Genomic DNA, 15,988 nt, shown 5'->3' on the forward strand with positions numbered 1-15,988 from the left:
CTGCAGCGGTGCGCGGGGTTGAGTGTCTGGAGGCTGCTCCATGAGATGCCGTGGGAATGAGGAGTTCAACTGAATTGACTTTATTACTTACATCCTTCACAGACACGAGGAGTAAACATCTTTACGTTACGTCTCTGTCTAAATGTGCAATCTACAGTAATACGGAGTCCTGTGTGTACAACAGGATAGTCAGTATAACATAGAAATACAAATGCATCAGCATGAATTAATCAGTCTGATGACCTGGTGGAAGCTGTCCCGGAGCCTGTCGGTCCTGGCTTTTATGCTGCGGTACTTTCTCCTGGATGGCTGCAGCTAGAACAGTTTGTGGTTGGGGTGACTCGGGTCCCCAGTGATCCTTTGGGCCCTTTTTACATACCTGTCTTTGTAAATGTCCTGAATAGTGGGAAGTTCACATCTACAGATGTACTGGGCTGTCGGCTCCACTCTCTGCAGAGTCCTGTGATTAAGGGAGGTACAGTTCCCATACCAGGCAGTGATACAGCCAGTCAGGATGCTCTCAATCGTGCCCCTGCAGAAAGTTCTTAGGATTTGGGGGCCCATACCAAACTTCCTCAACCGTCTGAGGAGAAAGAGGCTTTTTTCACCACACAGCCAGTATGTACAGACCACGTGAGATCATTGGTGATGTAGATGCCGAGGAACTTAAAGCTGTTCACCCTCTCAACCCCAGATCTATTTCTGTCAGTAGGGGTTAGCCTGTCTCCATTCCTCCTGTAGTCCACGAAGATTGAGGAGTGGGTCAGGTTACAGGCAGAAATCTGCAGGTGCTCCACATCGATAGATGTGCGGTGCAAAGTGTGCCGATGGGCCGCTTTACGGGCAGGCACGGGAACAACAATGTCCTTGAGCGGAAAATCCTACAAAAGCTAGTGGATTCGGCCCAGTACATCACGGGTAAACCCCCTTCCAGCCATTGAGCACATCTACATGAAATGTTGCCGTAGAAAAGCAGTATCCATTAGAGATCCTCACCACCCAGACCATGCTCTCTTCTCACTGCTGCCATCGGGTAGAAGGTACGGGAGCCTCAGGACTCTCACCACCAGGTTCAAGAACAGTTACCACCCCTCAACCATCAGGCTCCTGAACAAAAGGGGATAGCTACACTCAGTTAAGGACTGTGTTACCTTGTTAATTCATGCTTGTTATTTATTGCTGTTTATTTTTATCTGCACTTGCACAGTTTGTTTAGTTTACAGCTACTGTTCTATAGATTTGCTATGTAATCCCGCAGAAACATCATATCAAATTAAGTTTAATTATCATTCAGACCAGGAGTTTTTCAGTTGTGTGTCCTGCAGTTCCTATCAAATTAAATTTAATTATCATTCAGACCATACGTGGACACATTCGAGTGAGACACCGTTCCTCTGGGTCTCAGGTGCATAACATTCATTCAAAGTAGTGAGAGAGAAATAAACACACATCATTATACAAAAAAAAGCACGTTTATAGTCCAAGTCCCTGAGCGACATGCAGATAGATGGTACAGTTCCCGGCAATCTAGCCTGTCCTTCTGCCAGTCGAACACTGGGGGCAGCACTGACAGGAAAGGCCAGATCCCAACTGAGCAGAGACTCCATGCTACACCACCTCCAGCGTCATCTCACCTGGATTGCAGTAGCAGGTTAGCCCACTTGCGGCCTTGCCCTCGCTACAGCCAAGGTCATGCTGCTGCCTCGTTGCCTGTCTCCCCACCAAACGAGGGAAATAGGCCTGCGGTATCTCACGTTATCAATGTCCAACAGGATCTTGCGATCACAAGAGAAACATCCAAGACTGTCACTTACACTGCACGCTGATTTCGAGCACCAACTCTGATGTCTTCGATTAGCAACATGGTCTGAACCCAGGTAGATCCTCCGAACGTTCTCCGGCCCGTCCACCGGCTTCTCCTTCTCCGGCTGCCCACCTGCTCCTTCGACACCCCGGCCGGTGACTAAACCATGACCAGATCTCTGATGCGATATGCCTGCTGTTCCCCTAGTTTCTGGCGTACAGTATAGTCTTACGATCATAAAAAACACATTTTAAAATGAAAAGTGTACCTTTGGTTGGCTACCAACAGGAATTCTGCAGATGCTGGAAATTCAAGCAACACACATCAAAGTTGCTGGTGAACGCAGCAGGCCAGGCAGCATCTCTGACGAAGGGTCTCGGCCTGAAACGTCGACTGTACCTCTTCCTAGAGATGCTGCCTGGCCTGCTGCGTTCACCAGCAACTTTGATGTGTGTACCTTTGGTTGGCTGCTGCATTCGAACGCGCCGTCATCTTATGGAAGAAAAGTGGTTATGTGGTGACGTGCGTACTACGATAAAAAAGTTTTACCTTGAACTTTGCAAAGCGATGACCCGAGGGTCAGTCCAGTTGTGTGAGTGTGGGATTGGGGATCTGGAGGCTGTTCCAAGAGTGGCGGTGAGCGGAGAGTTGCGCCAGCTCTGCGATGCACTGTGCGCTCACTACGGATCTGGGAGCGGCTCCGGAAGATGCCTTTGCGTGAAGAGTGGGTCACGTTGTTCAGTTACGGACAGAGACCTTGCAGATGCTCCACACTCTGTGGTGACCAGTGCGTTACTCCGGCTGCGTGCCGACTGGGGTCGGAGATCCGGGACGTGCCATGGGGATGAGGAGCGGGTGGCAGCGGCTCAGAGCGAGGGAGGCCGGTCACCTGCTTACGACGGGGCTGGGTCACTCCCGTTCAGATACGCGGGGGTCAGGGGTCTGCAGGCCGCCACGCGAGTAGCGATGAGCAACAGATCACGCCCGCTCACCGCTGGCCTGTGCGCCCAGAGCCCACGGCAGTCCGCGGGAAGTGTCCCCGCGATGGCATGGGAACGAGGAGTGGGTCACACCAGCTCGGTTCTGGTAAGTGTGGAGATCTGGAGGCTGCTCCATGCATTGAGGGTCACAATGGCATAGCAGACAAGAATGTGATTGAATTCAAACTGCAAAGTGAGAGGGATAAGCACAAGTCACGTGTGGTATTGCAATGGAATAAAGGGAATTGCACAGGCATGAGAGAGGAGCTTGCCCAGGTGGATTGGAGGGGGATACTGGTGGGGATGACGGCAGACTAGTCAATAATATAAAGCAAGATACTAAAAGTTTTTTCAGTTATATAGGGCAGAAAGGAAGTGAGAGTTGATATTGGACCACTGGAAAATGATCCTGGTGAGGTAGCAATGGGGGACAAAGAAATGGCAGATGAACTTAATGGGTTCTTTGCACCTGTCTTCACTGTGGAAGACACCAGCAGTGTGCCAGAGGTCCGTGAGTGTCAGGGAGCAGGAGTGAGTACCATTGCTATTACAAAAGGTGCTAGACAAAATCCGGGGTCTTAAGGTGGATTAGTCACCTGGGCGAGACGGACTACATCCCAGATTCCTGAAAGAGGATGCTGAAGAGAAAACGGATGCATTGGTCATGATCTTTCAAGAATCACTTGACTCTGGCATGATCCCACAGGACTGGAAGATTGCAAATGTCACTCCACTCTTTCAGAAGGGAGGAGGATAGGTGGAGGGGTAGGTAGTGCTGAGGAAGCAATGTGATTGTAACAGGACTTAGACAAATTGGAAGAATGGACAAACAAAGTGGTAGAACCCAATCTATGACAATGCATCTTGGTAAAAGGAACAATAGTGTGGACTACCATCTAAATGGGGAGAAGGTTCAAACATCAGAGGTGCAGAGGGACTTAGGAGTCCTTGTGTAAGACTCCCAGAAGGTTAATTTACAGATTGAGTCTGTGGTAAAAGAGGCAAATGCAATGTTGGCATCTATTTCAAGGGGAATAGAATATAAAACTAAGGAGATAATGCTGAGCCTTTATAAGACACTAGTCAGGCCGTACTTGGAGTACTGTCAACAGTTCTGGGCCCATATCTCAGAAAGGATGTGTTGTCATTGGAGAGAGTCCAGAGGAGGATCACGTGGATAATTCTGGGAATGAAGGAGTTAACATATGAGGAGCGTTTGGCAGCTTTGGGCCTGTACTCACTGGAATTTAGAAGAATGTTGGGGTGGGGGGGGGAATCTCATTGAAACCTACCGAATGTTGAAAGGACCAGACAGGGTGGATGTGGAGAGGATGTTTCCTGTGGTGGGGGTATCCAGAACTAGAGGGCAAAGCCTCAAAATTGAGGGCTGGCCCTTTACAACAGAGATAAGGAGGAATTTTTTTAGCCAGAGAGTGGTGTATATGTGGAATGCTCTGCCACCGACTGTGGTGGAGGCCATGTCCAACGGTATATTTAAGGAGGAAGTTGATAGTTTCCTGATCGATCAGGGCATCAAATGTTATGGTGAGAAAGCTGTACGGGGTTGAGTGGGATCTGGGATCAGCCATGATGGAATAGCGGAGCAGACTCGATGGGCTGAATGGCCTAATTCTACTATGTCTTATGCCCACTGCAGTGTGAGCGGACAGGGACCGCTCCAGGAGATGCGATGCAGATTTGATTTGGTAATTAATTTATTTAGAAATGCAGCATGGAGCAGGCGAATGCCTGCCATCCGTTTAACGACAGCTTACCCACAGGACCATTTACAGTGAACTGGCACACTGACCGAACTGTGGGAGCAAGCCCGCGTGCACACGGGAAGGACACGCAGACTCCTCAGGGGGGAGGCCGGAGATGTACCCCGAACGTTGGGATTCCCGGAGGTGTAACAGCGTCGTGCTCACTGCCATGTGACTGAAGCCCCCCCAAACATGCACCTGAGTGATGAGCAGGTCACAGCAGCTCAGCGCTGTCCTGTGCCCCCAGTGCCCGCTGCAGTGCCACAGTGCTGGCCACCAGCAGCAGGTTCTGCACACAGGGGCTCCCGAGGCACAGCGGCCCGGCGGGAGGGAGCTCGCCCGACAGCAGGCCGAGCACACTGCCGGCCACCCCCCAGCCGTTGACGGTGAAGAGACTGCCGGTGAGGACGGAGAGCAGAGCCGCGGCCACGGCGGCTCGGACGGCCGGACTCTGGCCGCCTCTGGCCAGCGGGTCTGAGCAGGCGGCGGCCAGGAGAGCGCCGGTCAGCACCGAGTTGGCAGCCAGCCGGTCGCGGTGGGTCCAGTGGAAGGCGAAGGCGAACAGGGCTGGGCCGAGGACAGTGGAGGCCCAGGCCGCCTCTCGCTGGCTCTGGCACAGGACGGATGCCACGTCCCCGGTGCAGCAGCAGACCGTGCCCAGGAACGCCGCACACACCTGCAGGAGGAAGGCGGCGGCCGAGCCCAGGTTCACCTGCGGAGAAACGGGAGGAGAGTGAGAGAATGCGTGGTATTGACCTCTTAACAACCCCCTCCCCACACTGACACTGTCTCACAGGGCTATCAGAGAGTGAGGGAGAGTGTGATATCAACCCCTTACACTCTCCCCCCTCCCCACACTGACACTGTCTCACAGGGCTATCAGTGGACTTACTTTCAAGGATTGTACAGTATTTTGCAAAGTCGTAGGCACATAGATACACAGAGCCTAAGCAAAGTATTCACCTCCCTTAGAAGTTTTCATGCCTTACTGATTTACAACAGTGATCCCCAACCACCGGGCCGCGGACCAGTACCGGGCCGCAAAGCATGTGCGACCGGGCCGTGAGAAACAATATGAGTCAGCTGCACCTTTCCTCATTCCATCACGCACTGTTGAACTTGAACATAGGGTTGCCAACTGTCCCGTATTTGCTGGGACATCCCGTATATTGGGCTAAATTGGTTTGTCCCATACGGGACCGCCCTTGTCCCGTATTTCCCCACTAAAGTAGAGCGTTCCTATGAAACCTTTCATGCCGAAATGGCGTAAAGCGAAGAAGCAATCACCATTAATTTATATGAGAAAAATTTTTGAGCGTTCCCAGACCCAAAAAATAACCTAACAAATCATACCAAATAACACATAAAACCGAAAATAAATAACACTAACATATAGTAAAAGCAGGAATGATATAATAAATACACAGCCTATATAAAGTAGAAATAATGTATGTACAGTATAGTCAGGAAGATGAAGGCAAAGCCGACTTGTGGGGGGAAAAATTGGCACGTACGCGCATGCACACACAGGTGCCCGCGCAAGGCTTCATAGTCATGGTAGTCTTTCCTGGGGTAAAGTGTCCCGGGATTTGACTGCTGCTTTTGCCCCTTATTTGGGAGTGAGAAAGTTGGCAACCCTAACTGTAAAAGACATGTTGAAGTGAGTTTAACCCTATTTGAACAACCCCCACCCCAGTTGGCCAGTCTGCAAGAATATTGTCAATATTAAACCGGTCCGCGGTGCAAAAAAGGTTGGGGACCCCTGCCTTACAACATTGAATCACAGTGGATTTAATTTGGCTTCTTTTGACACTGATCAACAGAAAGACTCTTTCATGTTAAAGTGAAAACAGATCTCGACAAGGTGATCTAAATTAATTACAAATATAAAACACAAAGTAATTGATTGTATAAGAATTCACTCCCTTTAAGTCAGTATTTAGTAGCTGCACCTTTGGCAGCAATTACAGCCTTGAGTCTGTGTGGAGAGGTCTCTATCAGCTTTTCACATCTGGACACTAATTTTTCCCCTTTTTTCTTTACAAAACTGCTCAAGTTCTGTCAGATTGCATGGGGATCGTGAGTGAACAGCCCTTTTCAAGTCCAGCCACAAATTATGAATTGGATTGCGATCTGGACTCTGACTTGGCCACTCCAGGACATGAACTTTGTTGTTTTTAAGCCATTCCTGTGTAGCTTTGGCTTTATGCTTGGGGTCATTGTCTTGCTGGAAAACAAATCTTCTCCCAAGTCACAGTTCTCGTGCAGACTGCATCAGGTTTTCCTCCAGGATTTCCCTGTATTTTGTGTTACGTACCCCGTAACTGGGTTGCCAAATCAGCAGAAGTGGATCACTAGTTGGAGTCTGGTTTACTACAAACTAAAAAAGTTTTATTAAAGAAGTAAGTAACACAGTACTCTAAACGTAAGGATATAAATGCAACAGGTTAGCAATGATAAAACACACATGTACACAGAACTAGGGTAATAGGAATCAACCGAGCTCTATCGCAGTCTAGGGATAAAATGATCAGTCTCAAGTGATGCAGAGTTCAGTTCAGCTTAGTACAGTTCGCAGTAATCGCTGTTGTGCCTTTGGAGAGAGAGAGAGATGCAAATTTTGATTCAAGCAGACCTTTGATGTTCTTCACAGTTGGCTTTCGGGCAGACCCTTTTATGTTTTCTATCCTGCTGTGGTCACCGACCGTGACCCCTCCGTTCCAGATACGACCGTTCTTCCGCGGTGAACCCGGCACCCAGGCAAGGGCGGACACACACACCAGGTTCCCGCCGATCGTACCTTTTCACCCCGTGAGTCTATGGTCGGTTCCCTCGAACCAGACCTCGAAACTCCCACCAACTTGTGGGGGCACACCGCTCTTCCAGGGTCTCGTTATGTCGTGATCTTGTGGTGTGTGTCATGCCTTAGCGAACCTGTTCTTTTTATCCCACTGTTGGGGTATCACCTGTCCATCAAACTTCAAACAGTTCAGGTTCAAAGCAACCGGTCTGTCAATATTCTGAATTGTGTCTCTTTTCGTTAATCTCTCTCCTCTCTCATTAACATTTTGAACGTTTGTCCATTGTCTCCCTTATCTCTCTCTCATTAGCATCAATCTTCTGATAACTTGGTTTTTCGTCACATTTGCTGCATTCATTTTACCCTCTACATTCACAAACCTTCCAGGTCCTGCTGCAGTGAAGCATCCCCACAGCATGATGCAGCCACCACCATGCTTCACAGTAGGGATGGTGTATTTCTGATGTTGTGCAGTGTTTGGCTTACACCAAACATAGCGTTTAGTCTGATAGCCAAAAAGCTCAGTTTTGGTTTCATCAGACCATAGAACCTTCTTCCAGCTGACTTCAGAGTCTCCCACATGCCTTCTGGCAAACTCTAGCCGAAATTTCATGTGCATGTTTTTAAACAGTGGCTTTCTCTTTGCCACTCTCCCATAAAGCTGCAACTGGTGAAGCACCTGGGCAACAGTTGTTGTATGCACAGTCTCTCCCATCTCAGCCACTGAAGCTTGTAATTCCTCCAGAGCTGTCATAGATCTCTTGGTGGCCTCCCTCACTTGTCCCCTTCTTGCACAGTCACTCAGTTTTTGAGGACAGCCTACTCTAGGCAGATTTACAGCTGTGCCATATTCTTCCCATTTCTTGATGATGGACTTAATTGTACTCTAAGGGGTACTCAGTAAGTTGGAAATTTTCTTGTATCCATCTCCTGACTTGTGCTTTTCAATAACCTTTTCGCGGAGTTGCTTGGAGAGTTCTTTTGTCTTCATGTGTAGTTTTTGCCAGGATACTGACTCACCAGCAGCTGGACTTTCCAGATAAAAGTGTATTTTTATCACAATCAAATGCAACACCTTGACTGCACACGATGATCTCCATTTAACTAATTATGTGACTTCTAAAACCGATCGGCTGCACCAGCAGTGATTTGGTGTGCCATATTAAAGGGGGTGAATACTTATGCAATCCATTATTTTGTGTTTTTATATTTGTAATTAATTTAGATCACTTTGTAGAGATCTGTTTTCACTTCGACATGAAAGAATTTTTTTCTGTTGATCAGTGTCAAAAAAACCACTGTGATTCAATGTTGTAAAACAATAAAACATGAAAACTTCCGTAGGGGAGTGGTGAATACTCTTTATAGGCATTGTAACTAGAGTGCACAATACTGTAACTTTACATATTGCAATGTACTGCTGCCACAAAAAAAAACAAATTTAATGACATATGCGAGCGATGATAAACCTGATTCAGATATGGGTGGCTATTGTGGACAGAGAGTGGGGAGGGGGCAGGGAGAGGGGAGGGAGCGGGAAACAGCACAGAGACATTCTGTAATGATCAATAAACCAATTGTTTGGAATCGAATGACCTTGCCTGGTGTTTCAGGCTGGTGCTACCCCACCCACCCCGTCCCTGACCTCTCCTCTCCCGTGGTGGTCCACTCTCGCCATTCCCAACATCCTTTGCTCCCGCCAGATTTACGTACCCGCTCTCCACCCCACATTGACAAATACAGCACTGAGCAAAAGGCTGAGACATGCAAACTCTAAATATGTGTGCCTGAGACTTTTGCACAGGAATCTGAAACTTCGAATTTAGAATTTATTTAAATCTTACATCCATCCCACAACGTAGGGAAAGAGGGAACATCGACTCAGACCATGAGAGGCCTGCGTCGGGCATTTTCATGCCTTACAAGGTGCAGATTGGAAGTCTGTGTGGGGCGCCACTCCTCGTACAGACTAGAGCAATGTGTGGTTAAGTGCCTTGCTTAAGGGCACAAACACACTGCCACAGCTGAGGCTCGAACTAGCGACCTTCAGATCACTAGACGAGCACCTTAACCGCTTGGCCACGTACCCACAACGTGAGGGAGTAAAAGTCTTTCTGTTATGACTCCGTCACAATGTACAGACGTGTGGATTTATAAGTCTAATGGCTTGTAGAAAGAAGCTGTCCTGTAGCCTGTTGGTGCTGGCTTTAGTGCTGTGGTACCATTTGCCAGACAGAGGCAGCTGAAACAGTTCATGGCTGGGGTGACCGGTGTCCCCAATGATTTCCCAGGCCTTGTTTTTGCACCTGCTGCTGTAAATGTCCTCAGCGGAGGGAAGTTCACATCCACAGATGATCTGTGCTGTCCGTACCACTCTCTGCAGTGCCCAGTGATCAAGCTTGGTGTCGTTCTCATACCAGGCAGTGACACAGCCAGTCAGGATGCTCTCGATGGTGTCCCTTTAAAAGGTCTTGAGGATTTGGGGACCCATGCCAAACTTATTCAGGTGGAAGAGATGCTGTTGTGTTTTTTTTTGCCACAAAGTTGATATGTACAGCCCAGGTGAGATCTTCCGTGATGTATACGTCGCAGAGTTGTGACTGGATTTTGTCTGTGTTGCCATTTGCCACCTTGATGGCTCTACGTAAATGACAGTGGCACCTCCTGAGCGCCTGCTGCCCTCCAGAGGCGAAGGCTTTGTCCCTCGCACTGAGAGCAACACGCAGTGAACTATTTACGCAAGGCTTCTGGTTTGGGTAGACCCAGACCGATTTTGGGGGACAATATCTTCAATGCACTTCAAAATGAAGTTTGTGACCACCTCCGTGTATTCAGAGATGTTCTCACAGGCGGTGCTATCGAAGTGGTTTTGTAACATTGAGTCCGATTGGTTGGACCAGCGGTGGATGGTTTCCACCATGGTCGTTTCCTGTTTCAGTTTCTGCCTGTAGATGGGTGGGAGCAAGATGGAGGGATGGTCAGACTTTCTGAATGGAGGGCAGAGAAGTGCTTTGTAGGTGTTGCAGAGGGGAGAGTAGCAGTGGTCGAGTATGCTCACCTCGACGGGTGGGCAGAAGTTCGGGTGAGCTGTGGCAGTAAGGCTTGGTCAAAGTCTCCAGCGATAATGAAAGCAGCCCCTGGGTGTGTGGTTTCACACAGACTGATGGTTTTGAAAGTTCATTGAGAGCCAGGTTGGTATCAGCCTGTGGTGGGACGGACACAGCTGTAATAAAAACAGGCATGAATTCTCGAGGCAACCTGAAAGGTTGACGTAGCAGCATAAGGTACTCCAGAATTTCACTTCTGAACGCTATTTGCTTACTTTTATTGTTTTCCTCTCTGCACAATGGGTGTCCGATGGTCTTCTTTTGATTGAATGGGTTCTACCGGGTTTCTTTGCTTTGTGGCTGCCTGTAAGGAGCTGACTCGCAGGGAAGAGAAGGATTGATACCGTGATTGTATATGTACTTTGAACTACACAAGGTCACCAATTGGTCAGTACTGGTATCCATCGACAAGGCTGTGTAAAGATGTAAAACAGTCCAGGCTCTTCTCCGTGTAGGACAAGTAAATACAGTACGATAGAGGAAGCAGTGCAACTTTTCACAACCCCGTTGATCGGCGACAACACATGGACTCACCTTACGAGCACGTTGAAATGCCACCAAGGACACAATGAAGAGCAGGACATTGGTGGCCGCTAAGGCCCAGTCCTTCTCTTGGGGCACCAGCCTCTGGGGTCCCATCTCTGACCAGTTATAAAGCCAACGCCAATCCGGAAGCCAAAGGGCCTTGGGACACAAACGACTGAAGCATCCCAGTGCAGGAGTGCAAGGACAGCTTCTCTAATCACCAACCACTCTGGAAATAAAAGGACAGTCTCAAGAGGCGTCCAGGGAACAATCAGATCACGTTAAAGCCCCCTGGTTCACTCGCTGACACTAAATGCCGGAGGAACTCCACAGGTGAGGCGGCAGCGATGGAGAAGAATAAACAGTCAACGTTTCTGGCTGAGACCCTTCTTCAGGCCTGGCAAGGAAGGCGGAAGATGCCGGAATAAGAAGGTGGGGGGAGGGGAACGAGAAGAAGCTACAACAAGGTGATAGGTGAAGCTAACTGGGTGGGGCGAGGCGGGGGTTGAAGTAAGAAGCTGGGAGGTGATAGGTGGAAAGGGTGAAGGGCTGAAGAAGGAGGAATCTGATAGGAGAGGAGAGTGGACCATGGGAGAAAGGGGAGGAGGAGGGGTGTCAGGGGAGGTGATAGGCAGGTGAAGACAACAGGGAAGAGGTCAGACTGGAGAATTGATGAGGGAAAGGGAGACAGAAATGAAGTTGACCGGAAGGGCAAATTGATGTTCCTGCCATCAGGTTGGAGGCTACCTAGATAGAATACAAGGTGTTGTTCCTCCAGCCTGAGAGTGGCCTCATCATGGCAGTCTATGGATAGACAAGTCGGAATGGGAATGGGATTGGGATTGGGAATGGGGATAGGAATTAAACTGTTTGGCCATCAGGAAATTCCACTTTCCACAGATGGAGTTCAATGAAGCAGACCCCAATTTATGAAATGCCTCAACAATTTAGAGGAGGCTGCACTGGGACCATTGAATACAACAGATGACCCCCAACCCATTCGCAGGTGACGTGATGTCTCAGTCCAAGTATGACCTGGGGTCAGTGCACAAGTGTCACCATGCTTCCAGCACCAACACGGCATGTCCAAAACTCACAAACCCCAACACAACATCTCCACAACTCGCCGACCCTCACAGACCATCCCCCGAACTCACGGACCCTCACATCGTGCACAAAGAAATTCTCAAGTGTTGGAGTTAGGAGTCTGAGATCATGGTAGCCTCACTGGTAAGGGGATGCGAGAGAGGTGTCTGATTCAGACCATCCCTGGCTCATCACTTCCTTCCATCCAGTCCCTGCTCACAGTGTGCCTGCCACCCTGGCCGGTCAGAGTTCCCTCTCCCCTCTCAGCCGCGCGGTAACTGAAATGCTCCATGCACATCGCTGTCTTTGCCACACAGCTGTAATTTCTTTTTATATAACGTTCATATCATCACCATCATCGTGTGCTGTGTCGCATGACGTGGGCAATCATGGTGTTTCTATCATCACGATCGTTCTGGGCTCATTTTTCTAGAGATGTTGTTTGTTATTGCTGTCTTAGAGGCCATGTCTTTACAAGACAGGTGTCCCAGGGCATTGTCAATACTCATCAACACACACACACACACATACACCACACACACCACACACACTCACACCACACACACACACACCACACACACATACACACACCACACACACACATACACCACACACACCACACACACTCACACCACACACACACACACACACACACACACACACACACATACACACACCACACACACACATACACCACACACACACACCCACACACACCCACACACACACACACACACACACCACACACACACACCACACACACACACCAACACACACAGACACACAGAGTGCTGGAGGAACTCAGCAGGCCAGGCAGCATCTCTGGAATAGAGTACAATCGATGTTTTGGGCTGAGACCCTTCGGCAGGACTGGAGAGAAAAAGATGAGTAGATTTAAAAGGTGGGAGAAGGGAGAAAGAAACACAAGGTGACAGGTGAAACCAAGAGGGGGAGGGGTGAAGTAAGGAGCTGGGAAGTTGATTGATTTAAGAGATCCAGGGCTGGAGAAGAGGGAATCTGATAGGAGAGGACAGAAGGCCATGGACAAGCGAAAAGTGGGGAGGAGCACCAGAGGGAGGCGATGGACGGGCAAGGAGATAAGGTGAGAGAGGGGAAAGGGAATGGGGAATGGTGAAGGGGGGGCATTACAGAAAGTTCCAGGAACCGACGTTCACGTCATCAGGTTGGAGGCTACCCAGAAAGAGTCCTGACGAAGGGTTCCGGCCCAAAACGTCGACCGATCTTTTCCACAGATGCTGCCTGACCTGCTGAGTTCCTCCAGCTTGTTGCGAGTGTTCCAGAAAGAATATAATGTGTTGCTCCTCCAACCTGAGTGTGGCCTCATCGCGACAGTAGAGGAGGACGTTGATGGACATATCGGAAGGGGAATGGGAAGTGGAATTAAAATGGGTGGCCACTGGGAGATCCCACTTGCTTTGGCACACGGAGCATAGATGCTCCTACGCTCTGTCCACCAGAAGAAGTGAGATCTCCCAGTGGCCAGTGATTTTAATTTACTTCTCATTCCCCTTCCACTATGTCCATCAACATCCTCCTCTACTGCAATATAATACAAATCTATAAATTAGAATAAGAAATATCTCTAAAAAATTAAAGGAGTGCATAAAAAGTGATGAATTGTGTGTAAATAAAGTAAATTGAATAATTAGTGCAGGAACAGAGCAACAAGAAGAGAAAAACGTGGTGAGAACAGAAGTATATAGTGAGGAGGTGATCACGCCTTCACTGTCCATTCAGAATTCTGATAGCGAAGGGGAAGAAGCTGTTCCTGAATCGTTGAGTGTGTGCCTTCAGGCTCCTGTACCTCCTACCTGATGGTAATAGTGAGAAGAGGGCCTGTCGTGGGTGATGTGAGTCTTTTATGGTGGATGCTGCCTTTTTGTGGCATCAGGTTTTGAAGATGTCCTGTCCACTCTGTGAGTTTATGTGAGGAAGGAATTTCACTGCACTTTTGGCCATTATGACAAGAAATTAATTTGAAATCACATGCATGTACTTCTCCAGGTATCTTTTCTACATCGTAATTGTATCCGTCTCTACCATTTCCTCTGGCTGCTCGTTCCATATATCCAGCTCCCTCTGTACAGAATCCTTCATCTTTCTCCCTCTGGTCCTACACGCCCCCCACTACCGGAGACATTTCTGCACGTCCCCTCTATCTATGAGATCCTCTTCACCCATTCTCTAAACTCCGGCGAGTCCAGGCCCACAGCTCCTCATACATGAGCGCTAACCCCAGCTTTTTAAAACCTCTGCGAGATGATGCTTCACCCTTCACCCTCTCCCGGGAAAAGAATTCCACAGGCTCTCTCCCTTTCCCTCAATTGCCCAGGCCTCCACTTCCGGGATGAACGACCCTGACCCCAGGATAGGGTCAAGGGGCGGGGCCGCCCCGTTCCCATGGAGACCTCCCCCGACGGGCCGTTCCCTTCACCCGAAGCGAAGCGGCCGCCAGATTCCCGAGGCCGAGGTTTCTTACCGGAGCCTGGGCCCGGCCGCCGGACTCTTCCCCCCGGCTCCGCTCCCCGGGACCGGGGCCCGACCTTCGGATTCTCCCTCCCGCTCCGCACACACCACCACCACCCCGCCGCCCCGGGGCCGGGCGGCCACTGCGCCGCCGCTCGGTGGGAGGACCGAAGTGCCGTCCCGGGAGGACCCAGGAGAATTGGAGTGGGTAATGGGTCTATCGTTAAACGTGCCGGGACAGAGTGCGGTCTCGGCCCCGAAAAGGTTCATTTCCTTCCTCAGGCCACCCGACCTGCTGAGTTCCCCCAGCACTCAGCATGTGTTCCGGTGAAAAGCTGCCTTGCGTCCCGTTCCCGCAGAGGTAGCACTGGGGAAAACGATAAAACAGCACAGTTACTGTACCGAGCAAGTGCAGAGCCGCTACACAACACCGTGCGAGGTCGTAACCAGCAAGACTGTGAGGTCCAGAGCCGGCTCTCTCCAAGGTGCTGATCTCGCCCAGAGATTGATGGATGTATGGAATGCTCTGCCCCAGAAGGCTGTGGAGGCCAAGTCTCCGGATACTTTCAAGAAAGAGATGGATAGAGCTCTTAAAGATAGTGGAATCAAAGGTTATGGGGACAAGGCAGGAACTGGATACTGATTGTGGATGATCAGCCATGATCACAGTGAATGGCGGTGCTCGCTCGAAGGGCCGAATGGCCTACTCCCGCACCTATTGTCGATTGTATATTGTGAAGCGTCTGCAGCGTGCAGCAACTTTGGCGAGGGCCCCAGGAGCTGCTATGGTGGTACCAGAACGCGAGGTGATACTGGCGGGCTGGCCCCAGTGTTGATGTACCAATGTAAATACTGTAAATATATCTGAACCCAAAGTTGCTGTTGATCAAATTTCAAAGTACAAAATTACTCAGTGCGGGTCGGTGGGACTAGGTGAGAGTAAGAGTTCGGCACGGAGTAGAAGGGCCGAGATGCCCTGTTTCCGTGCTGTAATTGTTATATGGTTATAATTATTATCAAAGTATGTATACTGTGTACAGCCCTGAGCTTTGTCTTCCCACAGTCACAAAACAAAGAGCCTGTTATTCACTCACACTCACACGCAATGCTGGAGGAACTCAGCAGGCCAGGCAGCATCTATGGAAAAAAGTACAGTCGACACTTCAGGATGAGAAGGGTTTTATCCTTCAGCAGGACTGGAGAAAAAAGTGATTAAAAGTGAGTTGATTTAAAAGGTGGGGGAAGGGAGAGAGAAACACAAGGTGATGGGTGAAACTGGGAGGAGGAGGGATGAGGTAAAGAGCTGGGAAGTTGATTGGCGAATGAGACAGACGGCCATGGAAGAAAGAAAAGGGGGAAGGAGCACCTGAGGGAGGCGATGGGCAGGCAAGGAGATGAGGTGAGAGAGGGAAAAGGGGATGGGAAATGGAGAGGGC

General features: G+C 49.6%; 1 protein-coding gene across 1 annotated transcript; it reads right to left on the reverse strand.

Annotated features, from left to right (window-relative positions):
* Positions 1 to 4,494: 4,494 nt before the first annotated feature.
* On the reverse strand, positions 4,495 to 14,895 carry LOC134344597 (transmembrane protein 276-like). The gene is made up of 3 exons (XM_063044681.1): positions 14,566 to 14,895; positions 10,989 to 11,208; positions 4,495 to 5,259 (listed from the first exon to the last, which is right to left on the reverse strand). Exons 2-3 carry the CDS (start codon positions 11,091 to 11,093, stop codon positions 4,762 to 4,764), a joined length of 603 nt encoding a protein of 200 aa, XP_062900751.1. The 5' UTR covers positions 11,094 to 11,208; positions 14,566 to 14,895; the 3' UTR covers positions 4,495 to 4,761.
* Positions 14,896 to 15,988: the final 1,093 nt, after the last annotated feature.

The sequence above is a fragment of the Mobula hypostoma genome, chromosome 3 (genome assembly GCF_963921235.1).
Source record: "Mobula hypostoma chromosome 3, sMobHyp1.1, whole genome shotgun sequence".
NCBI lineage: Eukaryota > Metazoa > Chordata > Chondrichthyes > Myliobatiformes > Myliobatidae > Mobula > Mobula hypostoma.

Excerpts from the sequence above, each read along its gene's own strand:
- LOC134344597 (XM_063044681.1), bottom strand. The coding sequence starts at position 11,093 with ATGGGACCCCAGAGGCTGGTGCCCCAAGAGAAGGACTGGGCCTTAGCG. Across the intron at positions 5,260-10,988 it reads CATTTCAACGTGCTCGTAAG|GTGAACCTGGGCTCGGCCGC; the intron begins GTGAGTCCATGT and ends GTTTCTCCGCAG.